General features: G+C 45.1%; 1 protein-coding gene across 9 annotated transcripts in view; it reads right to left on the bottom strand.

The window, feature by feature from the left end:
- ST3GAL3 (ST3 beta-galactoside alpha-2,3-sialyltransferase 3) overlaps positions 1-27,219 on the bottom strand; it is a 179,128-nt gene that overhangs the window by 72,571 nt on the left and 79,338 nt on the right. For 8 of the 9 annotated variants that reach the window (XM_081818281.1, XM_081818288.1, XM_081818284.1 and 5 more), the window contains 2 exons: positions 22,282-22,324; positions 2,250-2,342 (listed from right to left, as the gene is read on the bottom strand). In XM_081818281.1, the coding sequence (XP_081674407.1) occupies positions 2,250-2,342; positions 22,282-22,324 (136 nt within the window). The remainder of the gene's footprint in view (positions 1-2,249; positions 2,343-22,281; positions 22,325-27,219) is intronic. The other variant, XM_081818287.1, reaches the window with a different exon arrangement.

Genomic DNA, 27,219 nt, shown 5'->3' with positions numbered 1-27,219 from the left:
GTCCTTCCTCATCTCTTATTACAGTCTTTGGTTTAAAATCTAATTTGTCTGATATAAGGATTGCCACCCCAGCTTTCTTTTGGTGTCCATTAGCATGGTAAATGGTTTTCCACCCCCTCACTTTCAATCTTACCCAAATGTCTTTTGACTACTGAGTAAACACACTATGTTACATCCATACAATGGAACGCCATTCAGCAATAAAAAGGAACTGACACATACAACACACATATGAATCTCAATGCATTATACCGAATCAAAGAGGCACACTCAAAAGGCTTCCCACTGTATGATTCCATTAATATAAAATTCTGGAAATACTACAGGGACAGAAAACTGATCAGTGATCGTCAGGGGCTGGGGGTCAGGGGAGGGGTTAACTACAAAGCAGCACAAGGGAACTTTCAGGGGCTGATGATAGAAATGTTCTGTTGGACTGTTGTGGTGGTTGCTCAAAGGTATGCATTTATCAAAATCCCTACAACTATACCAAAAAGTCGATTTTACTGCACATAAATTAAACTTCAATAAATCTTACTTTTTAAAAAATTATGATATATCCATACAGTCGTATGTTATGTAATCATTAAACAAATAAGAGTACCATATATGCTGGTAAGAGGATAATCTCTAACATACATTGTTAGGAGCAAAAAGCAAGATACAAAACAATAAATACGTGATGCTTCTATTTATGGTACTACTGGTCTTCTCTGGGGCAGGGATCTGGAGCAGGAGCGTATACCCTTCTGCACATTTTCAGTTATTATTTCTTTAACCATATGCTTGTATTACTTTCAATTGGAAAAAGTGAAAAAAAAAAAGACAAACCACACCTATATCCAGGTCAAGGAAAACTCACAAGTGTCTGGCCCAGAGGACTGAGTCAAGTAAGCCTAAGAAAACATTTATAAGAATATGGAACATAGCACCAGACACTCTAGAGGTACTCAATAAATAGCTGGGGGAAGAAAATTATTTGGAATGAAGTCAGAAGGCAGACCCTGGACAAAGAGATCTCCGTCTAGACACCAGATATTCAGCTAGCAGAGCCCCTATTTTAGACAAGGAGCTAAACTTGGATTGCTCACATTAGAAAAAGAAAAGGAAAGGGGCGCCTGGGCGGCTCAGTCATTAAGTGTCTGCTTTCAGCTCAGGTCATGATCTCAGGGTCCTGGGATGGAGTCACGCATCTGTCTCCCTGCTCAGAGTCTGCTTCTCCCTCTCCCTCTGCTGCTCCCCCTGCTTGTGCTCTCTCTCTCTCTCAAATAAATGAATAAAATCTTAAAAAAAAAAAAAGAAGCATAAAAACCAAATATTCTGGATTCACTTTTGGGCAAGCTGTTTCTCAGCATTCCTCTGCAAGCACGCTGTGTGCCCTAACCTCAGCCTGCTCAGGGATGGGATGCAAGCCATTCCTCCAGTGAACAGATCCCACCCCAAGAGGCCACCTCCAGGACCCCTCCTGTGGTGCAAGTGCTACAGCCCGACTCCCAGAGCATCCTGGGGCAGGCTTTCCCCCAGCCACTCTAAGTCAGACACTCTGAGAACTTTCTGAAGGAACAAAATGACCCTGATAGTCTCACTGCACTCCAGACTGCAGACAAAGTCCATTCTGGCATGTCAGGACCGTCTCTACACTACGGCTTCATGGAAAGAAAACTCGAGAGGAAAAGTCAGATATGGAAGCAAGGCCCCTCAGCAGTGGTAAAAGGAACTCCCAGGGTTTGGCACAGCTTCTTTCAGCAAGCTTGGTATCAGGAAGTCAGGAACTCCAGAATGCAAAATGGACAAAGAGAAAAGGTGCTGGAACGGCCAGCCTCTGAAACTCCTCTTTGTTCCCTGCTTTATTTGGATATGCTTCCCTGAAGCCACGTAGTTCTGATACCATGGCTCGGAGCCTCTGTGCTGGGTAGCCTCGTCCAGCTGCCCCTGGGTACCTGGCTTCCAAAGAGCAACCACATAGGTTCGACCTGCTCCCTCCCCTCCACAGAGACAGGCTGGGCTGGCAGGTGTAAGCTCCCAGAGGCAGGATGGGGTAAGGTATAGCAAGGGCGTAGAATGGGACTGGGGTAGGAACCACCCAAAACAAGTCCTTTCCAGGCACCCGCAGACTCAAGGACACAGAGGTAAGTCAGAACAGAATCTTGCGTTCTCAGAGCACATCACTTGTACAGCACTGGGTTTCTGACTCCCGGGCCACGGACCCAGACCTCCCACGGGCCGCGGGAAGAAACAGGAGCACTTACCGGGGAAAGATGGCAGTCATCAGGGCTGAAGCATAGCCAGGCTTGCAAGCTCCCTCTGAAAAGTTTGCGTACTTGGTGGCTAACTCAGCAGGCCTATGGGAAGAGAAGGAAAGTCACAGCTTGCCAGGCACTGAGCAATCAGTAGGGTATTAGTTCTTGAAGAGCTGTAGGTTTTTTTAAACTTTGAATAAAGCTTCATTCTCTACAATCAGCCTTTCAGCCCCTTTTCTATACCAAGGCTTTGTGGGGGGGAGGGGGGAATCCCAAACCCAAAGCCCTAAAGGAATAATAGGTAGATAAATTAGCAAGGCCCCTCTTATAGAATTTCATAAAAGGAACTCACTGGGTTTTGCACAGATTCTTTGCAGCAAGCTTAATACCAAGGAAAGCAGGAACTCCATCCAGGCTCCCAGACCTAGGGAGAGAGCTGCCCAGGCTTTGACTGTCACAGGCACTGCCCTTTCAAGCTTCATTGTGGGGCCCTACATACCAGCCATGCCTGCTTCTATTCTCTCCACACAGACATTCAATGACCCAGCCAGTGGGAACCACTCTTAGTGTCCTGAAGTCAAATATATGTTGGGGCTATTGCTGTAATTAGATGTTTAGCTGGAGACGCTCTCCTGCTCTCCTATTATCTCTGCCTGGAATGTTCTTCCTTGTCCCTCTTCACCTGGCTATGCCTACTGGTCCTTCACAACTAAGCTCAGGTCTCAACTTCACTGGGAGTAATTCCCAACCCCCAGGTTGGGCTAAGTGCCTCCCCTGTGCCCCACAGTCCGTCCCCCTGCCACCCACATTACATGCCATACTGTACTGTCATAGTTGGTAGTATGTCTCCCTCATTATACTGCAAATTCCCAAGGCCGGAGTCTGATTTAACCCTGCATCTCCAGTCCCTTGTGAAGAGATGGGCCCACAGAAGATGCCTATAATTTTCTGAAGGAACAAAATGACTCTGATACAGTCTCGCTGCACTTGTATTGAAATCAAGACAATCTCAGGAGCCCCCAAGTCAGAGTGTTTGCTGAATATCTGCGGAATATTTTTTCAGAAGACTTGTGTGTCCTAGCTCTGGTTTTGTGGTGGCAACTGCAGTCAAATCACTTCACGTCTTTGGGCTTCCATGTCCTTAGGTGTTCCATGCGGGGCTGGAGTCACGGCCCCACCACGAAAAATCCTTGCCAGTGCAGTCCCGAGAAAACTACAGCGGAAGAAGAGGGCTCATTCAGCGACTGCGAGGTTGGAGGCCCTGCATGCTGGGGCACCTGAGGGAGCCCTGGCAGACTGCCAGTTCCCAGACCCAACCTCCCCCGCCTCCACCCTTGGGCCCGCGGCCAACACGCTGATGCCCAGCTGCTCCACCGTGCTGGGGCCCCCTGGTAAGTCTCCCCTCGGGGCTGCCTTCTGCAGGAACTGGGTGGGGCAGGCCTGGGGGAACGGGGGCTGGCGCCTGGCCTGGAGAGCCAGAAACGATGATGCCGCTGCCCATCGTGTGTCATGTGTGATTCACTCGTGTGTCCGTGTGGGCCTAGCCCGGGACCGGGCACAGAGGGACTGCTCACTGAATTTAGACAAACTCATCTGTATCCACGTGCAATTTCTTGCAGAAAATTTTTTTTTTTTTTTTTTTAGCCTTTCCTACCAATGAAATGTAAAGCCAGAAATGCAGATGCAAATGCCCGTGCTAAGCCAGAGCTGAGACTTTATTTGGTAGGCCAAAGAAAGTCAAAGGTTTAACAAGAGAATTCACGTAACAGTATTTTCTTATGTAAACAACTTACTTCCGAAACAAAATGTAAACTTCAGTACAACTGATGAACTTGCGGGAAGCTCTTAGACTAGGCAGAGTGACTGAAATACAGATTTTTTTCAGTTCTTCAACAGCCATGTGAGTAGGTGCTATTAGTTATTAATTTACACATGAGCTCAGAAAGATAAAGAGACTTATCCAAGATCCTACAGCCAGGAAAGTGGCAGATAGCAATGCAGGAGCTCCTAACATGGACCATGGTAAGGCCATCACACAAGGAAGCACCGAGTCCTCTGATAGCTCAGAAGTGGTCAGCATTGGTAGAGAGGGATAGAGAAGAGGGTCAAGAAGGCCTCACACTGCTCTTTGAAAGTGCGTAGACAAGCAGCGAGGTGCTGTGAGTCTCTCCTATCCGTGCCTCCCAATCCCCCACTACCTGTGTGCCTGCCTTGTGACTGTGGGTTCCTGTTTTCTTTCTGGATTCCAGAAAGTTTCACATTGAAGACGAAAGATGGATGGCAGTTGCCCCTCTAACACAGTGCCCCCCAGCAATGTACATACAACAAAAGACAAGCCTTTGGCCATGTCTTTCCTCTTTGGTTTACACCATCAACCTCTGGTGAGGTGCTTCAGGAATAAGGAGCATGTGCAGCCCAAGGTCTGCGGACTCAGGTAATCTCTCATGGAGAAGAGGGGGCACTGGCCAGCTGGAGCACAGGGAAGCCAGAACCCAGCCAGGAAGGCTCTTCCCATGATAGTGCAAGGTAGCCAGATGTCGAGGATGAGCAGCTCTAAATCAATCCCCCATTTAGAAGGCAACAGTAACTTCTAAAACATACAGCCCCGAGGACAGTGGGCCAGGTCAAGTTATTACCAAATTAAAATGCCTTAGCAGTGGCCTCCTGACTACCCCAGGGAGAGAAGAATAGGGGGAGTGTTGGGGATTCTGAGTCATACAGCACCCTGGGACCTCTGGGGCAGTTAGCGGTCAAAACCACCAAGATTAACAGTCGCCAACTCTCTCAGGCCAGAATAGTTAGTTTCTCTAAGGCACTCACACTCCAAATGCCAGGAGGTCCCCAAGGATGTCTGATCAAATCATTCAGCCCTTGTTCTTCTCATACTCTCCAGCTGGCCTTTCATTTTGGGCGATTTAGCATTTCAACCAGTAAGAGCACCCATTGTCCTGCAAACGTGACTACCAAGCCCCTGGGGTGAAGAGTGTGAACCACTGCACTCAAGAGGAAATCCAGGCAGACAGACTGGAACCCAAGAGAAGGAACCACACTTCTACTCCCCTGCTTCACCCAGGAGCATGGAGTTTAAGGATCAGGCCAAGCAAAGTGTTGTAAATGGGAAGAACAAAGGATCTGGAATGAGAAACTCACAGAGGACACTGGCAAGTGGTGTAACTTGGGCAAGTGATGGAAAATCTGATTCTCGGCTTCCTCATCTGCAAGTGGGAACCACTCAATTCCCAGGGACCTTGGGAGGATGTGGTGAGAAAGCACACTTGGAGGGGCTGGCTGTCCTCTAGAGCACCGAGCACCACACCAATGTTATGTGAGAGATGAGGTGGCAGAGGCAGGCATCCAAATCATGATGAATGATGAATGCTTCACTCAAGTTTGGATTCTATGATAGGGGAGCGTCACTGAATGACACCCAGTGGGAGAGTGCATTCAGGGATCAATGTTTGGGAGGTGAGGAGGCTTCGAGAGGCTGGAAGGAGCAGTCCATGAGATAGAACACTAATCTGGAGAGAGTGAGTGTTCTCTCAGTTGCCAAAGGCCAGGAAGTATCTCAAGGACATAGCAACCACCTGCACTGAACACAGTGGAAGGCCTGGCAAGGTGTGGCCACTGGCTTGACAGCTGGCTTTGGCAACATGGAGGTTACTCCTGACCTTGACAAGAGCTGGTTCACTGGAGAGTGGGGGTGAAAGGCTGATTTCACTGGGTTTAAGAGAAAACAGAATGAGTGGAGTCATGGAATAGAGACTACTGTTTTTGCTATAAGGGGAGACAGAGAAATGTGGCAATAGTTGAAGGGAGGAAGCAGGGAAAGATGTTTTTGAGGTTAGGAGACAATTTAGCACGTTTGTAAGTTGGTTGGAATAAGAGGGAAACTCCTGATGTGGCAGATAGGACTGTCCTTGAGGAGGTGGGAGGGGGGAAGCAGGGGGAAGGACCTAATACAAAAGTAGGAGGGCTGGCCTTCCTCTGCTCACCCTGCTCCACACTGGCCAGTGACTGCCTAGTCATCTTTGCAACACTTGGTTTAAGCACCAGTCCCTTCCCCAGCAGAACCAAGCTACCTGGTCATGACAATGGAACAAGACCGTGTAGGTAACACCTGGCACGCTGCTTGACAAGCAACAGTGAATAAATAGTAGTGTCCTTTCAAGCCAGTATAGCAATTTAATCAGAGCTAGCCAATATTACTGTCGGGAGGACTTGCATGAACACACAGATAAGAACCCTCGGCCCAGGGCTGGCCCCACCACTGCTTCTTCAATGCTATCCTCCCTAAGCTTCCTGATGAAGATGCATTTCTCCAATTACTAGAGATCTGTGTCTGGAACATGACTTGGGAAATGGCAGAAGCAGCTTAGGTTAGCTTTAGTAACCCTATTCTGTCATTAAACATTTTCATTTTTCTTTCTTTCTGAAGTAGACTAATGAAAGAAAGGCTACTTAACACTGCCATAGATCTTTTCAGCTCCAAGATGAAACTTTTCTCCTTAAGGATAATTTCTATCTCCTAAGACTGCCTCTTCCATCTGACTCCATTATTACAGATCTGCTGGCTCTTCTTGCATTATCGTTAGTCTCTTCATTCACCCACATTTGGGGGCGGCCAATCCATCCTGCCCTGGGCGTCACTGACCCCTTGCTCTTGTGAACGCCAATGCAGGCTGGGGCTTCCAGATTTTGCCCCACTTACGGTGATCTATAATAAACTTGGCAGCACTGTCCTATGCCTCTTTCATCACTTTAAGGCAGAGGGACTGCTTGATCTGAGCCATCTGGAATCTGTGGTATTTCTCAGCTCTAGAGGACCTGCCTTTCAGCTCTTGCTACTTACTGTGCACTGTAATACCTTTTCAACAAACCAGGCCACTCTGCTCTTTGATCACTGATTCTGGAGTTGACATTATTGCAGTTTATCTTTGTCTCCAGGACCTTGTCATTTATTTCATTTTGGCTGGGAGGATGCTCTCCGGTAAGCTCTTGCAAGTGCTTTAGCCTGAGCTGTATAGGCAATGCTCACAGAGACTCTCCATGAGGGATCTGTTGCAACTGCTCCAATTCAATTTTGTTTCTACATTTCTTAAAAACAAAACAAAACAAAACAAAAACCACATCCTCTTTCAGGGTGGTAGTGGAAAGAACATGGAAACTAACATTTACTGAGCATAAACCATATGCTAATATTGACCTAATTATTTCGTTTAGCTTTACAATAATTCTCTCAGGCAGTACAGCCCTGAGATCCAGGCAGGCAGGGTGTAGAGTCCGAGAGAGGACATGGTTGGAAGATGTGCTGTTCTATTTTTAACACTATAAAATTTCAAATGATAAATTTTGATAGGGATTGCATTGACTCTGTAGATTGCTTTGAGTGGTATGTACATTTTAACAATATTAATTCTTCCAATCCAAGAGCATGGAATATCTTTCCATTTATTTGTGCCTTCTTCAATTTCTTCCATCAAAGTCTTATAGTCTTCAGTGTACAGGTCTTTCACCTCCTCGGTTAAATTTATTTCTAGGTGTTTTACTCTTTTTGAGGCAACTGTACATGGATTTTTAAGGAGTTTCTCTTCCTTATAGTTACTGCTGTATAAAAATGCAACTGATTTTTGTGTATTGATTTTGTATCCTGCAACTTTACTGAATCCATTTATCAATTCAAACGGTTTTTTGGTGGAGTCTTTAGAATCTTCTCTACACAATATCATGTCATCTGCAAATACAGACACTTTCACTTCTTCCTTTCTGATCTGGGTGCCTTTCTTTTTCTTACCTGTTTTGGCTAGGACTTCTAATACCATGATGAATAAAAGTAGTGAGAGTGGACATCCTTGTCTTGTTTCTCACCTTAGAGGAAAAGCTTTCAGCTTTTTACTGTTGAGGATGATGTTAGCTGTGGGCTTGTCATATGTGGTCTTTATTATGTTGAGGTAAATTCCCTCTATACGCAACTGTTGAGAGCTTTTATTATGAATGGATGTTGAAATTTGTCAAATGCTGGGGAGCCTGAGTGCCTCAGTTGGTCAAGCATCTGGCTCTTGATTTCAGGTCATGACCTCAGGGTCATGAGATCCAGCCCCATGTCAGGCTCCATGCTCCATGGGGAGTCTGCTCGAGATTCTCTCTCCCTCTCCCTCTGCCCCTCCCACCCTGCATGCTTGCTCTCTCTCTCTCTCTCTCTAAAATAAATAAATAAATCTTAAAAAAAAAAAAAAAAAACAGGTTTCAGAGAGCCAAGGTACTATGAATACTAACAGTATGATTAGTTTTTTCTTGTGGCAGGAGGTGTGAATTAGCCAGGAATGATGCACTGGACAATAAAATACACGAAGAGATGCCTGAACCTGAACAGAAAGAGATGGCATCTGGGTATTGCGAAGACCCTTCATGTGTACTGAATGGACAATAAACAAATACATAAGCATCTCTTCCTTCCCCACTCTTCTAAATCCTCATCAGTAAATCATGGACCCATCAACGTGTTTATACACCAGAGGTGTTACAAAAAATATTTAGCTGGGGGAGGGAGCGCCTGGGTGGCTGTCAGTTAAGCGACTGCCTTCAGCTCGGGTCATGATTCCAGGGTCCTGGGACCCTGCTCAGCGGGAAGCCTGCTTATCCCTCTCCCTCTGCTCACACACTCTCTCTGTCAAATAAATGAATAAATAAAATCTTAAAAAAAATTTTTAGCTGGGGCTCTGCATACCCTTGGTGCAGCCCTACTTTAAGGTAAGTATTATTCTCATCTTTGACAAGACAAACGGAGTCTAAAACCCATCCTCTGCTCTCACCAAAACCCTTGCTTTCTTTGGTATAAAGAACAATCGGCATAAAGGTAAAAAGACTTGAGTTTAGGGGCTCCTGGGTAGCTCAGTCGTTAAGCGTCTGCCTTCGGCTCAGGTCATGATCCCAGGGTCCTGGGATCGAGCCCCGCATCGAGCCCCACATCGGGCTCCCTGCTCTGCGGGAAGCCTGCTCTCCCTCTCCCACTCCCCCTGCTTGTGTTCCCTCTCTTGCTGTATCTCTCTCAGTCAAATAAATAAATAAAATCTTTAAAAAAAAAAAAAAAGACTTGAGTTTAGGTAACTAGCTCTTCCACTTACTAGTTGTGTAACCTCAGGTAAGAGGTAATCAGTTTCCTTAACTCTTACAATAACTATAATAACACATATTTTCTAGAATGGATGGAAAGATCAAATGATTTCCTGTAACAATGTAGGTCAGAGCATTCTTTGAAAGGTTATAGATATGTCAGTTACTGCTCCTGTTTTAAAGCTTAACTTCAGCTTTTACTACTTCTAGATCATCTGAATTATTATCATTTCACTAATCTAATGAGAAAAAAAACTTCCTTTTATTTTTCTTACTTGGGATTATTTTCTCCAACTCACCTGGCTGTCTTCAAACCTCTGCTAATAGGTATGTATGTGTGTAGTTAGATTTATACCTAAGTCATATGACTTCGCTGTCCTCCAGAGGGTCACAGTCTAGTATTATGATGTATTATGAAACAAATGTGTCACAGGTGTCATAACCACATTAAACATAGGCACGCAGGTCTGGGCATATCTGATGGACATCTTCAGCCTCTTCTAAGGCAGAGTAGGCCTCCTGGCACCCCCAGGCCCTTGTGCCGCTGGTCCCCAGCCTGGCACTTCTTCTGTTCTCCCACTATTAGGCTCCAAGGGCTGCCACCACAAATTACCCCAAAGGTGGTGGGGGAGCTTAAAACAACAGAAATTTATCCTCTCACAGTTCAGGAGGCCAGAAGTCCAAATCAAGGTAGTTTCCTCAGGTGGTTCCTTCTAGAGGCTCTGAGGGAGAATCTGCTCTGTGCTCCTCTGTAGCTTCGGGTGGCAGCCAACAATCCTCAGCATTCCTTGGCTTGTGGGCGCATCACTCCACTCTCTGCCTCCACTGTCACAGCGTTCCCTTAATGATGTGTGTTTTTAATGTCAAATTCCAATTGCTTATTGCTGGTATATAGGAAAACAACTGACTTTTGTATATTATTAACCTCATACCCTATAGCTTTGCTATAATTGCTAATTAGCTCCAGGAGTGTTTTGGCAAGTCTCTGGATTTTCCTATATAGACAATCATGTCATCTGTGAAAAAAGACAGTTTTATGTCTTCATTCCCAATCTCTATGCCTTTTAATTCCTTTTCTTTTTTTTTTTTAATTGAATTAGCTGGAGCTTACAGTATAATACTGGAAAGGAGTGGTGAAAGGGGACATTCTTGCCTTTTCCCAGTCTTGGGGGAACGCATCTAGTTTTCTCATTATTAAGCATGATGTTAACTGCAGGGTTTTTTGTAGGTGTTCTTTATTATACTCTATTACTAGTTTGTTGACGATTTTTTTTCTCCCTAAAATCATGATTGGATATTGGATTATACTGAATGCTTTTTCTGTACCTTATAGATGTGATCATATAATTTTTCTCCTTTAGCCTGTTGATGGGATGGAATACAGTCACTGATTTTCCAATGTTGAATCAGTTTTGCATGCCTGGAATAAACCCCACTTAGTTGTAGTGTTTGATTCTTTTTATACATTGTTGGATTCAATACGCTAATATTTTGTTGAGGACTTTTATGTTATGCTCATGAGAGGTAACGGTCTGTAGTTTTCCTTTCTTACAATGTCTTTTTTTTTTTAAAGCAATCTCTACATCCGATGTGGGGCTTGAACTCACGACCCCGAGATCAAGAGTCACATGCTCTACCAACTGAGCCAGGCTTTCTTACAATGTCTTCATCTTGTTTTGGCTTTAGATTAATGCTAGCTTCACAGAACAAGTTAGGAAGGGTTCCCTCTGTTTCTATTTTCTGGAAGAGATTCCAGAGAATCGGTATCATCTTTTCCTTAAATGTTTGATAGAATTCACCAGTGAAACCAACTAAGTGCAGTGTTTTCTGTCTTCGAAGGTTATTAAATTTTGATTCAATTTCTTTAGTAGATACAGACCTATTCAGATGATCTATTTCTTCTTGCATGAGTTTTGGAAGTTTGTGTCTTCCAAGGAATTGGTCCATTGTACCTAAGTTATCAAACTGCCTTTACAGACTTGTTCATAATATTCCTTTATTATCCTTTTAATATCCACAGGATCAGTAGTGACAATGCCCCTTTTATTTCTGATATTAGTCTTTTGTATCTTCTTTTTTCTTGGTTAGCCTGACTAGAGGTTTATCAATTTTATTGATATTTTCAAAGAACTAGCTTTTAAGGGCACCTAGGTGGCTCAGTCGGTTAAGCGTCTGCCTTCAGCTCAGGTCATGAGCCCAGGGTCCTGGGATCTAGCCCCACATCGGGCTCCCTGCTTGGTGGGGAGTCTACTTCTCCCTCTCCCTCCCTTCCATCTGCCCTCCCTCTCGTGGGAGGGGACAAACAACAAGTAGGTAAAACATAGATATCCAACAGTGGAAAACACTCTGGAGAAAAATGGCACAGTAGGGGGAACAGGGAATGCCAATGGGGGGTTAGGGTTACAACTTTAAGTGGGATGGGCAGGGGACATTTGAACTAACATCCCTCCCCCTGCTTGTGCTTTCTCTCTCTCTCTCTGTGTCATATAAATAAATAAATCTTAAAAAAAAAAAGAATTAGCTTTTAGTTTTGTTGCTTTTTCTCTACTGATTTCTGCTCTTTACTTCTTTGATGGCCTTCTATGTACTATCTCTCTTTACACTTCTGTCCTCTCCAATCCTCCTACCCTCCTGCAGACAAAGTCATCTTCCTACAAAACTGATTATGTTTTTCACCTGCTTAAAACACTTCAATGGCATCTTCTGCCCTCAAGATGAAGCCTAAACTTCTTACTGTTATATCAAAAGCCTTGCATGATTTGGTCTGCCCATTCTTTCAGACTTACCATGTCTCACCCTCGGACCTCCTGGGGATTTGACAGCACAGCAAAGTAAGTCTTTACACAAATATTTATTTCAATTATAGGTAAGGAAGAGATACTTAAGTAGGTCAATAGAATGTACAGGAAACTCTTGAAATAATTGATTCAGATTTTTTAAAGCCCATAAAGAAAAAACTAGAGAAAGGGCTGGTAACCAAAAATTAATATAAAATAGATTTTTGAAAGTAGTGTTTAGAGACCTAGAGATCATAATGGAAGTTTGAAAGAAAAGTACAGAAAAGAAGCACATCCAAATATATCTTTTCATTGTACATGTATGAGGGCAACACAAAAAACGTAAACTCAAAAGGAAAAAAGTATCCACAATCCCACTATCCTAATATAACTACTACTACATTCTGCCATAGTTATTATGACATACCCAGATATGATTATAGTGACAGGCTTGAAGGCTCTATCTCCATGGTTCTCAACCTTGGCCTATTAGAATCACCTGAGGGAACTTTTAAACACTAAGGCACCTAAGTCTGATTCCTGATCTGCTAAATCAGAATCTCTGGGTGGTGAGGACCTGGGCTAAGAGCCAACATATGTAGACAGACTCCTCTGTGTTGGCAGGGCTCTCCCCTCAAACCTGAGTTTATTCTTTTTTTTTTTTTTTAAGATTTTATTTATTTATTTGAGAGAGAGAGAATGAGAGACAGAGAGCACGAGAGGGAAGAGGGAGAAGCAGACCCCCTGCTGAGCAGGGAGCCTGATGCGGGACTCGATCCCGGGACTCCAGGATCATGACCTGAGCCGAAGGCAGTCGCTCAACCAACTGAGCCACCCAGGCGCCCCAAACCTGAGTTTATTCTTGTTATCAACCAACTGGGAAAGTGCAGAGTTCCTCAGACAAAAGACAGTATCTTTTAGAGCGGTGATTCTCAACTTGGAACTATACTGGACTCACCTGAAGAGCTTAAAAAACACCCAATGCCCAGGCTACACCTGAACCCCATGACTTCAGAATCTATACCGGGTAGGACGCAGGCATGGGTAATTTGTTTAAGCTCCCCGGCTGATTCCAATATGCAGTCCAGTTGAGGAGCCACTGTGCTGAGAGCTCCAGGTGAGCTACAAAGAAGGAATGTGGCTCTCTGGGTCTTGATCATATAGGTACCAAGACGTGTAGGAGGAAGTCTTTGAACAGTGGGGGTTGTGAACAGGCTAGAAGCTGTGAAGGAAAGAGCCCAGTCCAGTCCTGCCAGGCCACGCTCTCCCGCTGTGAACTAAGGAGGGCTCTGGCCTGAGCTATCTACAGAAGAAACAGAATGCTGTAGTTTGCAAACCAGACTACCTTTTTGGCTTTCTATGCTCTCGGGGTTTATTTCTCTATTGTCCCCTTTTAGTCTTCAGTGAAATATTTTTAGCTTTGGTTAGAGGAACCAAGAAAAAAAGGTTTTTGTTGTTGTTTTCTCCCCCCTCTTTTTTTAAAGCATTAAAGAGAACCCGTGCTCTCTAGAGTCCACGTGATGGTGGCGGCAGTTCGTTTTTTTTTTTTTTTAATTTATTTATTCATTTGAAAGAGTGAGAATGAGAGAGAGTACATGAGAGGGGGCAGGGTCAGAGGGAGAGGCAGGCTCCCCGCCGAGCAGGGAGCCCGATGCGGGACTCGATCCCGGGACTCCAGGATCATGACCCGAGCCGAAGGCAGTCGCTCAACTGACTGAGCCACCCAGGCGCCCGGTGGCGGCAGTTCTTGAAGTGAGAGACCCTCCGGGAGATGGTGACACGCAGGGTTAAAGACCGGGGTCACGTGGCATTCCTCATCACTGCACTTCCCATTCTTCCAAAATCTTCCAGTACTGAGACTTAGTGTCTGCGTTTTGTTATTACAGATGCCACTATTCTGTCTTATATCCTCCTCCTCTGTCCTTAATTGAGTTTACACACATTTATTGAATATTCACTGTGCACTAGGAACACTACACGAGGCACTGGGAGTGCACCTGTGAGCAGGACACTCCTACCTCCTGCCCTTACGAAGCTTACTGGGGATCAAACTGACAGAGTGAATTTGGAAAAAAGAGAAAGCTCTGTGGAATAGTGGGATGAGTAGAAGTTTGGAGCCAGGCGGAGAGGGGTTTGAAGGCTGGCTTGATCACACACCATTCTGTGAACACAGGTAAATTCTTTCTATGGTAACTTTCTCATTTGTTAAAATGCATTTAAGTACCACCTACTTCATAGAATTATCCACCAATTCATTCATTCATTCATTCATTCATCCGTGCAACAAATGTTTACTGAGCAATTACCAAGTGCTGGGCACTGTTTTAGGTGCTAAGAAGTAGTAGTGAAAAAAATAGACAAACCCCTTCCATCTGCCCTCCCTCTCGTGGGAGGGGACAAACAACAAGTAGGTAAAACATAGATATCCAACAGTGGAAAACACTCTGGAGAAAAATGGCACAGTAGGGGGAACAGGGAATGCCAATGGGGGTTAGGGTTACAACTTTAAGTGGGATGGGCAGGGGACATTTGAACTAACGTCTGAAAAGGTGAGGCAGTCTCTGCAGATGTCTGGGGAATAGCATCCCAAACAAAGAAATGAGCAAATGCCAAGAGTCTGAGGCAGGGGTGGGCCTGAAGTATTTGAGGCGCAGCAAGGAGCCCTGTATAGTATAATAAACAAGAAGAGTGGTAAGAAAACAGGAGTTTAGACTGTGGAAGGGCCTTGGTTGAGCATGGTAAAAACCCTGGCTCTTATACTAAGAGAAATGGGGAGCCACTGGAGAGTTCTGAGCACAGGAGTAACTAGGTCTATCTTGCACTTAACAGGATGGATCACTTCGGCTTCAGCGTGGAACTGGACCACCGGGAAGCAAGTGTGAAAGCAGGCAGGAGGGCTGTCATGCAGGAGATGGTGGTTGTCCGGACAGAGTAATGGCGGGAGAAGGAGTGAGAAGTGACTGGACCTCCAGATATTTAAGGTAAAGCCAGTAGGCTTTGCTGATGATTAGTGTCAAAGACATGATGCTAAGGTTTTTGACCTGAGCAACTGGAAGGATGAAGTTACCATGTAGTGGGGTAGGGAAGATTCTGGGAGGCAGGGGATGTGAATCAGGAGTTTGGTTCTAGATCTGTGAAGTGTGACGTGCCTACACACCCACATAAAGGAGGCAACTGGGTAAACAAGTCTGAAGTATGGGGAAAGAGGACTAGGCATTCACTATATATTTGGGAGTCATCAGCTTCAGATGACACATGGGGCTGGCGAGGTCTTCTAAGCAGCTGTGGTGAGAACAGGTAAAGCAGAAAGCACCAAGTACAGCATCAGGCATATAGTAAGTGTTCAATAAACACTTTCTCACTGTAGCCATAGGGAATTTGGCAGGCCATTCGGGGAAACAGTAAACTAGGCCTTGGGGTGTATTTTAGACTGCCCCAGGTTTATAGGCCTTTCACAGATGACTTGGGTTTTCACAAGCCTTTGGAGGTTAAAAATAATTGGTTTTGGCTTTCATATCTTTGTGTCTTCACAGAGAATTCCTTACGAAAGTAGACTGAGCACGAAAGTCCCAGTGCTCTCGCCCACATGGTGACTATAAAACACCACATTGTGGCAGCAGACAGGAGCTTTCCCAGAGCACAGAGCACCTACCCACGCTAAGCTGAAACAGACGAAACCTCCACTTTACTAAATCAGCTCCCTGAAGACTGGCATGAGCTCAGGAAACACACACACCTGGACACCAGGCGCTGGCTCCTTTGAGGCTCCAGGTGGCTCTTCTCTCTGCCGGACTAATGGGCACATTCCCGGCTCCTAAGTGAGATTTCCTTAGGGTTCTGTGCTGAGTGTTCTGTCTCCCGATACTGGTGCCCCTAACCCCCTCTCTTCCTTTGAGGCCTTGCTCAAATGCCGCCCTCCAACGAGGCCCACCCTACTACATTCAAACTCCCAATCTCTCCTCCAGCGTTCCCCTGTCCTGCTCTATTTTCTGCCATGCTACTTACTACCTTCCAAGATATTGAAAACTTGACTTATTGGTTATACTTTTTGTTTAGTGACCGACTTTGGGACTCAGTGACTGAGATTCTTACAGCACAGAACATTGCTTGACACACTGAAGTTGCTCAAGACATTGGTTGAATAAAGGAGGAAGTGCTCACCTCACTGTTGGGGCAGCAACCTGTAGCCCTGAGCCTTTCCCCAGGACCCCCGACTTCGAACAGCAGACTCTCAGAGAACCCAGAGCCTCCCCAGGAACCAGACTGCCCCCCTTTCCCCACAGGTATCATCCAATCAAGCTGTAGCTGAGTACACTGAGAGCCTGAGTGTCCCCCCACCCCCACCCCAGGGGAATACGAGATTAATTCTTGGGCAATCTTGGGGCAGCCTCACATGCTGGTTATTCTTGTTCAGTCCCTCAATTATGTCCTTGTCGGTTTCTTCAGGCTCAAGTCACTGCTCTCTGCTGCTTCTTGGCCCCATCTCCCACTTCTCCCTGCCTGCACTATGCTAACTTTCCACTGCTCTCACAGAAACCTGGGTCTCCCCTCAAAACGCCATTTCCTCTCCAGCCCTGTGTGATGGAGGCTGCTCTTTCTTGTATTCCCCATGCAGCTGAGGATCCCTTGTATCCTCTTTGTACACCATCTATGCTTTCAAGTCATCACTTATGTCATTCTTATTAGATAAAATAAAAAACAAAAACCCGTCCATTGTTGATGCTATCCAGAAACACTACCTCCTACCCCTCCCCCCGCCATTCTCAGTTACTCCCTTCCCATTCACTAAGTCTTTGGCTCACAAGACACCCTTTCCAATCAAGCTTATAAGGTCATCTGTTTGGCTTAGAATTTTCAGTTTTATCCCAATTACAAAGAGCATAGTTGGTACTCAAGGAATATTTGTGGGACACCTGGGTGGCTCATTCAGTCGGTTGAGCATCAGACTCTCGGTCATGATATCGGAGTCATAAGATCAAGCCCTGAGTCAGGCTCTGTGCTCAGCGGGGAGTCTGCTTGGGATTCCTTCTGCCTCTCCCTCTGCCATTCTCCCTGTTCACGCACACACACTCTTTCTCTCTCTCTCAAATAAATTAATAAAATCTTAAAAAAAAAATTTTTGCTAAATGAATGAGTGAATAAATGAAACCTGGGGCATGGAGAAGGAGGCAAGTTGAGGTTCAAGTCTCATTTTTGGGTTATATCCTTCCCAGTTTAGCAGACACTGATAAGGGTACAGGATAGGCTGAATCTCATCCATGGATGATTATTATTATCCCCACTTTACAGCTCACTCAAAATTATAGTTAGTAAGATGTGGAACTGGGCTTTAAAAATCCATGTCTGGGGGCACCTGGGTGGCTCAGATGGTTAAGTGTCTGCCTTCGGCTCAGGTCATGATCCCGGGGTCCTGGGATCGAGCCCGCATTGGGCTCCCTGCCTCTCTCTCTCTCTCTCTCTCTGACTCTCATGAATAAATAAATAAAACATTTAAAAAAAAAATCCATGTCTGATAGCACAGCCCATGTTTTTAACTGCCAAAAAACACTGCCCTCCTGGGTGCCTGGGTGGCTCAGTTGGTTAAGCGACTGCCTTTGGCTCAGGTCATGATCCTGGGGTTGTGGGATTGAGTCCCACATAGGGCTCCCCTGCTCTGTGGGGAGCCTGCTTCTCCCTCTCCATCTGCCTGCCACTCCCCCTGCTTGTGCTCTCGCACTCTCTCTCTGTCAAATAAATAAATAAAAAATCTTTAAAAACAAAACAAAACACTTCCCTCCTGAACAACATAGCTTGCAGTTAAAAGACAAGGTTCGTGGGCGCCTGGGTGGCTCAGTCGTTAAGCGTCTGCCTTCGGCTCAGGTCATGGTCCCAGGGTCCTGGGATCGAGTCCCACATCGGGCTCCCTGCTCCATGGGAAGCCTGCTTCTCCCTCTCCCACTCCCCCTGCTTCTGTTCCTGCTCTCACTATCTCTCTCTCTGTCAAATAAATAAATAAAATCTTTAAAAAAAAAAAATTAAAAAATAAAAGACAAGGTTCGTACAGCCTACTGCATATAAGTATTCTGAATAATTTCCATAGCGTCGACACATGATTTTGTCATATAATACAAGCAGTAGGGAATTCTCAAAGGAAACAGAAAACTATTTTTCCCCACAGAGATATAATTAAAAGAATATAGTGAAGACCAAAAAAAATCCAAAACATCTATTTCCAGATTTGTGGGGAATCACTGGATATAGAGACATTTTAATTAAGACTATTTCTGTATGATAGAATTTCAAGAATGGAAAGCACCTGAGAGGAGGAGACAATTCTCATGCAGCTGTATCTGTGCAGGACTCTCAATTAAGGCACCTATGATTTGTGGGCTGAATCTAACCCACTATCTTGTTTTTCTGATGGCCCATGAGTTAAGAGTTATTTGTAACAGCTGAGAAAAAAAAATCGGACTATTTCATGATACATAGAAATTATAATAAAATTTCAGTGTCCATAAATGAAATATGGGAATACAGACCTACTCATTTGTCTACATGCTGTCCCTGCCTGCTTTTATGTTACAGCAGCAGAGCTGAGTAGTTACAACAGAAACAATAAAGCCAGTGTTGGCTAAAATGGTGACCATCCGGCCCTTACAGAAAAAGTTGGCCAACCCACTATAGATAATTTCTTCTGGCTTATCTTTCAGTTCACTAACACAGTCTTCAGTTGTATCTAATCCTGCTTAAATCCTACTGAGTTTTTAATTTTACTTAATGTTTTTCAATTCTAGAAGTTCTGTTTTTCCAAATCGGATATTTTGCTTTTTATAATCCCCTAACCACGTATATAATACATAATTCAATCTCGTCCTTATTTCTTTAAATATAGTATATCTAATTCCTTTATCAATTGTGTTTGTTAATTCTGATTTCACAAATCTTTGCAGGTCCCCCTCTGTTGTCTGGTGTTTTTCATGGTTCTCACTAATGGAGCCTTATTTCCTCATGTGCTTTACTGTTAGCTGTTCACTTCCTTGAAAGGTTATTTGCAAGGAGCTCACGTCTTCCTCCAGAGCAGGCCTGCATTTGCCTCTGCCAAGACCTTGGCGGCACTGCCAATCTGTAATACCTTAAACTCTCAAATACTTAAAAGTTCACCACTTGAGGTTCCATAGATCACCTGGCTGTGAATATCAAGTATTGCTTGTTTATTAACTTATTGCCCTGATCCACTCAGAGTTCTGGCAACCTTTTCTGGTTGAGGGGTGCAGGTTTCCTTCTAGTTCCTCCTATGCTGAGTCCTTTGGGGTTCTAGTTTAATGTGGAAAGGATCAAAAGATGGAAAACAGGGAAGAGATATTAGTAGACCTGGAGGCTAGAAGGCGAAGGTCTAACATTTAAACTCTGATTAAAAGGGAGTAGAGAGAGAGTGGGCAGAGGCAATATTTAAACAGATAATGGCTGAAAAATTTCCAAAACATATGCACTCCTATACTCCAGAAGTATAGTGACAGATGGTGGCTACACTTGTGATGAACAAAGCATAACATATGGACTCTTCAAATCACTATGTTGTACATCTGAAGCTAATGTAACGTGGTGTGTCAGCTATATTTCAATTTTAAAAATAACTTCTGTAAAAAAAAATTGTTTAATTTAAAAATTAAATATTTAAAAATCTAAATGAATCCAATCAAGACAAATAAAAAGAAATTCTTACATTTATAAATTTATTCATACTTCATACAAGCCTTTCTTCTATTCTTCCTAAGAATCTTGGGAGGTAGGTATTATTATCTACATTTCTTCGTAAGGAAAAACTGGTATTCAGAGAACTAAGACAAATTATCTACAGTCATGTAATTCTAAGCAGCAGGGACAGAATTCAAACCTAATTCTTCTGACTCAAGTTCAGGTTCTTTCCTGTACATCAGAAGTAGAACACAACAGAGCAGAAGGTGACTTCGTAAGAGGAGATCCACCCACTGCTAAGGGATCACCTCCAGAACTCAGAACCCTGAATTTGGAAACTTTTCCCTGGAAGCAGGTAAAAATCATTCCCACACAGCTGTGCTTTCTTCTGAAGATAAGCACCGGACTAGAAAAGTCTTTGCAATTAGAGGCAGGAACATTCTAGCTTGTACCTTAACTTGTGAGTTATTCCCCGGGCTAAAGACCAAGTTGAACTCAAATGCTTCATGGGCCTAGCCTGGGATGCAAGAGCAAGCCGCAAAACAGCCCACTGTGTACCAGCCAACTGTCAGGACAGCAGGACAGGAGCGTCCTCCTAATTCCTCTCCCCACGCTGCTGGAGACAGTTTAAATACTGTAGTTAATTAACATGTCCTAGGTAACATGCCTTTTGTTCATCAATGTGACTTGACTTGGTAAATTACTACATCTCTTCCATTCTGGTGACATTCCACTTGTTTACAGCTTATACTTGATTTCTTTTTCGCCCAGAGCACTAAATTAAGAATCTTTCTAAGGGCGAAGCCTATGGCTTTCTAACCTAATTGGGCCCCATTCCCCAGATGTTAACATGTGGCTGACATCTCTCCACTAGCCTGGTATAAAGAGCAGACCATCCTTCCCTTGGGGCTGCCTCAGCGATGTATAAAAGCTGGGAGAATTACAATGCCTGAACTCACAGTAAGAGGCACAAGAACCACAAAGCCAGAGGCCAGGAAACAGCCCAAGGCTAGACAATTCAGTGGGAAAGCCAGAGAGCCCCAGATTCGATGTCTTGTGTGTAGGAGCAGTCATCACCATCATAGGCAACTATGGTCAAGGGCTCATGCAAGAGAGGAAAGCAAGGAGACACAATTCCCATTTTTCACGTCCGTCTGGTACAGAGCAGGGGCCACGGGTGTACAAAGACGACTGACAACCGAAAGGAGCTACAGGCAGTTTTGCAACCATTTACTGCAGATCAGCCATGCGAGAGGTGCCATACAGCACATGAGCACACAGAATGGATGCAGCCCAATCTCGAGGCATCCCAGCCTAACTGGGGAAGGGCACAGTCATCCACCTATCCTTTGTGCGTCCATCCATGCAACCACGGTCCGGGTTTACCAAGCACCTCACAAAGATACGCCAGCATTGGCTAGGTGCTAGGGAGACCAGGAAGGCCAGAACAGGGGATTAGATACTCTGTACTTGGAAACCCCTATGAATTAATCATTTCAATTAAATCCTTACACTAACCCCGTGAGGTAGGCATATTGGCATATTCACCTTACAGATGAAACTGGGCTCAGAGTGGTTCAAGAGCTTGCCCCAAATCACAAAGAGAGTAAATGGCAATCCGGGATTTGAATCAGCCAGGCCTGGCTCCAAGCCGGTGCTCTTAATAAATTGATAATTATTACACAGTTGGTTACAGTACGATGAGATCATTGGTGACAGAGGGACAAAATTCACAGGAAGCATCAAGGAGGAGATCGTGAATTTTGTGTAGGGAAGAGGTGGCCTTTGAGTTTTCCCAAGTGAGCAGCAAGGAAAGGGCAGTGCAGGCACAGATAAGAAGCCCATGCCAGGGCGCCTGGGTGGCTCAGTCGTTAAGCGTCTGCCTTCGGCTCAGGTCATGATCCCAGGGTCCTGGGATCGAGCCCCACATCGGGCTCCCTGCTCGGCGGGAAGCCTGCTTCTCCCTCTCCCACTCCCCCTGCTTGTGTTCCTGCTCTCGCTATCTCTCTGTCAAATAAATAAATAAAATCTTAAAAAAAAAAAAAAAGAAGCCCATGCCAAGGCAGAGGAGAATGGAGGGTTCGCCTGTGGCAGAGGGATAGGAGGTAGTGCGGGAGAGGAAGTCTGACCACGGAAGGCTTTGCACGCCAGGCTGCAGAGCATCTTTGCCAGGCCTCTGCCTCCTGCTGTAACTCAACCATCCTCTGCTCTGTAGCAGAAGCCTTTCCGGGGGCCTCCTTGTCCCTCGAACCTGGCAGGAGCTGCCTGTGCCAGCCAAATCAAAGGCTTTATGTTTGCACCCACGATCCCGTCCTCTCTGGGCCCCTGCAAACGGTACAAGAGTCTGCTGACAGACTGAGGCCAGAGGCCCCAGGGAGTCCCCCAACAGACACAGAACGGAGCGGGTGACCCTTCAAAGTTGGACCCCAGCTCCCAGAGACATCTACCACAGAGTTAAGGCGCCTTCTCATTCTACTCACAGTTTAGAGTCCAGCTTCAGGAGGAAACCCAACCGATCATACTCTGAAAAAGAAAAGCAGGAAATGTCACTGAAGTCAAGCCACTGTTGACACTAGCAGACTGCACTCCCCAGACACAGACCATGGGGACAGACAACTGCTCAAGGAACAGAGCCAAATACATAAGCCACGACTAAATCTAAGTCACAGAACTCCTGCTGAACACCTGTTTTATGAAGGACCAGGTTCAATGCCAGGTGTTTCCCAGACCCTCTGGGCCCACGGTCCTATGCTGGCTGTAACTGCCTTCCTGTTTAAATGTGGTACTTGACTGAAATTTACTTAAACCACAAAACCGGACCCCCGGAGAAGTAACAGGGCCAGAAGCAATCTCTGCTTCCTCTAAGCTCGAATCGTAATTTTTGCTGAAGCAGCCGTGTTCACTACGAAGTGAAGGCGTGGCAGCCAAGGGTCTTCAAATCCATGGCAATGAACCCATCCTCTTCATGACAACCACAAAAAGCTGACAGTTCTGATTACATAAAGAGGAGGAAATTGAAAATGAAGTCTAAAAATAAGTTGTAAGATGTTTACGACAAATGATAAATCATGAATAGGTTAAGTTCTTTACATCTTTCCTCATTCTAAAATGAAGCTGAAGTGGTTTTACAAAGTTGTATGAAGTACAAGATTTTTAAAAAGAAGGTATCTGGGACCAAAGGGGGAAATAAGCATAAGAAAAATAATAAAATACAGCCAGGATAAGAATACCAAAACCGGATGACCTATAAGGTCCTATGTGCTCGCTGGAGGAAGATTATAGATTTACCCCCAAGATTTCTCACAGCTAAAGCTAAATGCGAAGCCCTGATAAAATGGTTTCCAGTGTATAAATATAAATAAACCAGCAGAATCACAGCTATTCCTGCTACTAAGACTTGAGAAGTGTCATAAGATTATTTCTTATATCTTTGTTCAAGGATTGCAAAGTGTGTGTGTGTGTGTGTGTGTGTGTGTAAAGAGTGACTACATCAAAATAAGGCAGCCTATGAATGCAGTTCTCAGTCGGGCTGGCTTCACCTGAGGATAAAACAGAATACCAAGACCAAACAACTAATGGAAAAGACCATGTAGCAAGGCTTTTGAGGAACTCAGGCTTTAATAAGCCACGATGGGCCAAGAGAAGGAAGTTACACATCCTGACAAGTACCTCGCAGGAGCCATTCTGCAAGGCCGAGTAAAGCCCAGATTTGAACTCTTTCTTAAGCAGCAGAGCTGCAGTGAGAGAGTAATTCCTCTTCTTAAAATTGAAGATACCAGCTAGGACACACAGCCCAACAGAAGCTTGCCTCCCAGGAGAATACGCTTGGGCGGTCAAAGCCTTTCCTCAAAATAATTCTGCTTTTGCTCTAACTCAGATAAATGGATGGGAGACTTTGCTTAATATGTCAGGAACCTATAAAAGTCAGTAAGAAAAAAAAGGTTTCAATTTTAAAAATAAACTGAAAACAAAATTTGCAAAAAGGGTTAGTTTCAAAGGTTAATACTCTTCCAGCAATCCTATTTATCATTCCATAAAAAAAGAAAATCTCATTAACTTGCCCACATCTGTTGCTTTTCCCCCATGTGCTCATAACCTTGGGGCAACTAGCCTGCTACTGCTCCTCGGACCCGAGCTAGGACGCCCTTGGACATACAATGAATCCACGCTTTGGCTGGTTCCTTCCAGAGACACCAGAGAATGTTTTCCCCTTGTTGCAAACTCAGATGTCAGGACCATGCAAGGACATAACACAAATGAGGGAAGGAGGGGGAATGTGATACTCTCCCATAGTAACTCATACTACTGATTTTAGTTGCATTAAAAACAAATCCTGTTGAAATGTCTTTTTTTCACCATGCATTTTTGTACAGTGGCCATAATGATATATCTATGGATTATTTTCCAGTGGCATCTTAAGTTTTGTTTTACACATGCATATACTAATTGCATATTAAATAGATAAGAACACTTTGCATTTCTAAAGAAATTCCCTTGATGGCTCTCTTGGACCGTTGTTTTCTCCCTTAAGAGACGTGAGTACCAGAGATATTTCATTTTACTCTGTAATTTAAGGAAAGGTAACGGTGTGAGCCCAACAATGATAAATGGCAACTGACATTGCCTTTGGGTCGCAGAGCCAAGAGGGAGTGGAGCCCATCTGGAGACTCCATGCCTTGCCGAAGGGGGAGCATCCACCGGCACCAGCTAACAAAGGCAGGCAGTGATGCAGGCCCAGCGTTGCCACATTCTGACTTTTTTTTTTTAAGCCAAGAATCTGGATCTTTGAAGGTAAATCTTCTCAATGTGTAACTATTAGCAACAGATTCAAGAAAAATGTAAAGATCATGAGAATTACCCAAAATACGTCCATGGGCAGGATTCAGCCAGTGGGCTCACGGTCTATAAACTCTGTCCTAGGCTGGCAGCCCATGAGGACTGGACGCGTTTCTCTTTCGTGGCTGCACACAGTAGATGCTCCATAAATATTTGCTGACTGTTATTACCCGGATTATTTGGTCACGATGGTCATATATCCTGATCAAATTAGTCTAACAGGATGCTAAAAAGAGTATTTCAGGGGTGCCTGGGTGGCTCAGTGGGTGAAGTGTCTGACCCTTGATTTCGGCTTGGGTTGTGATCTCAGGGTCGTGAGATCCTGCTCTGAGTCAGGCTCTGCACTGGGCGTGGAGCCTGCTTAGGATTCTCTGTCTCCCTCTGCCCCCCTCCCCCATTGCTCGCTCACTCGCTCACTCTCTCTAAAAAACAGTATTTCAGCCAAGCCTCTGGGATGATAACTTCCAGACACTAAAGTAAGGTTCTAGACTGAGATGTAAATTTTCAAGGGAAATATCTGAAAGCTTGTTACGTAATTCGAAAGGCCCTCCCTACATCAGTTATAAAAGTAACTGGCTATGAGCAATTAAGGAGGGAGGATTTGAACAGCTTCCCTGGAGACAGCAGTGCTATGGACTCCATCTCACTTAAGGGGCAGGATGGGTAGTACTTGTCTCTCCCTCACGCCTGGTGAGGGAAGCTTCACTTTGACCCTTAAAGAGTGGGGAACGTGGTGGACTTCGGGTGCCTAACTTCCACCTGACCAGTGTAAAGGACACGAGTTGGGCTGGATGGAAGGAGAGATGCACTAGAACTGGCCTGCACCCCTAGAATTTGTTGTAGAAAAGGATGTGTGAATGATCTGGTGTGGGTTTGTTTTAGGTCCCTTCCAAAACACCTGTCCAGAGGGTGGCCAGGGCCGCAGCAGAGAGCAGTGGGGCAGACACCGAGTCCCAGGAGCTGCAGAAGGAGTGACAAGGTTCTGGTGAGTGCATTGTCCCCATCAGGGGAACTGCACAGCAGAGGTCCCTCGTTGGAGGGGGTCTTCAAATGCCTACCAGAGCACCCCACAAACGTTAGCTTTAAACACTCAACAGCTGAGACAGTGCTAACGGCATCTTAGGTCTTTTCTGCTCCCATTCTCTCTCTCCCTTCCCCACCAATTCCAGAGAGGTCAGAAACTGCAGGCAGCATCTGGGGAGGACTGCAAGGAGAAGGCCAAGCAGGGCACATCCCCTTCCCAGGGTCAGGCACCTGCTGGTACGAAGCCCTGAGTGCAGGGAGGGGAGGTCACTGTAGCTTTGAATGAATTGAAAGCTATGGCTATTACATAAGGCTGGATACTCTAATTTTGGAATTGGTGACTCCATGTGACCATGGGATTTTTATTACCTCAGCGGTATCAAAAAATTCTCTGGACCTCCCACACTGAAAACACTTTAAGGGGACACGGGGAGACAAAATGAAGCCGGCTTTGATTATTCCCTGATGTGTCTTGAATGTTCAATATACTGGTTGTACTAATTTAGGCAAAAAGGGCAATTTAACGGTTCACACAATCGAAGTGTGGAAAGGGCCAGGGTGCAGAGGGCTTCAGGGACCACAGAAAGTGACTGGAACACCACTGGGCCTCCCTGAGCCATTACTCTCCCCGACCGGCTTCCTTCCTGTCAGAAAACATGCTGCCAGCAACTTTCAGGCACACATCTTCAGCTTTGCCTCTGAAAATGGACAGAGACTCCATCTCTCTGCTCCTAATGGCAAAACTCCCAGGAAAGGGCCTGGTGTGCATCCGTTCCTCACGCCTGCTCTCATCACCGTGACAGGAGACAAGGATTATAAAAAATCATGATTGGGGCACCTGGGTGGCTCAGTTGGTTAAGCGACTGCCTTCGGCTCAGGTCATGATCCTGGAGTCCCGGGATCGAGTCCCGCATCGGGCTCCCTGTTTGGCAGGGAGTCTGCTTCTCCCTCTGACCCTCCTCCCTCTCATGCTCTCTGTCTCTCATTCTCTCTCTCTCAAATAAATAAATAAAATCTTTAAAAAAATAAAATAATAAATAAAAAAATAAAAAAATAAAAAATCATGATTCCCACATGACACGTGTGGTTAGGAGCATTTACCAGAAGAAGGAATGTGCTGTCCTGAACAAATGCAGGCTCTCGGGAACAGGAGGAAGTCTTTGGAAAACTCAGAGCTGGCTGAATCTCCCGGATACAATAGGTACGGCCACGGACTACCTGAAATGGGCCACGGTTGAAATGGGCAGTGGACTTTTTTCCTCTCATCCTCATTCCGCTGTGGGATTTTTCCTCCCCTCACCAATCTCCTTCTAAAATCTTTCTCATAATGCCCTCTGGCTCACCTCCCTCTGCTTCCCAGCAGCCCTGAAGCCTGGCTCTGCCATGTGAGACCTCGCTTTTCCTGCAGCTCTCAAGGGGAGGCTTTCCTCTCAAATGCCAACTTCCGGCAGACACGAGGGGGGAGTACTGATGATGTGCTGTGGCTGTTTTCATCACCTTTCTTGTGTTTGGGGTTCACTGATATGTGATATCAGTGAAAATGGATAGATCCATTTTCT

This window comes from Leptonychotes weddellii, chromosome 4, assembly GCF_054177405.1.
Source record: "Leptonychotes weddellii isolate Sample4059 chromosome 4, ASM5417740v2, whole genome shotgun sequence".
In the NCBI taxonomy this organism is placed as follows: Eukaryota; Metazoa; Chordata; class Mammalia; order Carnivora; family Phocidae; genus Leptonychotes; species Leptonychotes weddellii.
This window is presented reverse-complemented; position numbering and strand designations above follow the sequence as displayed.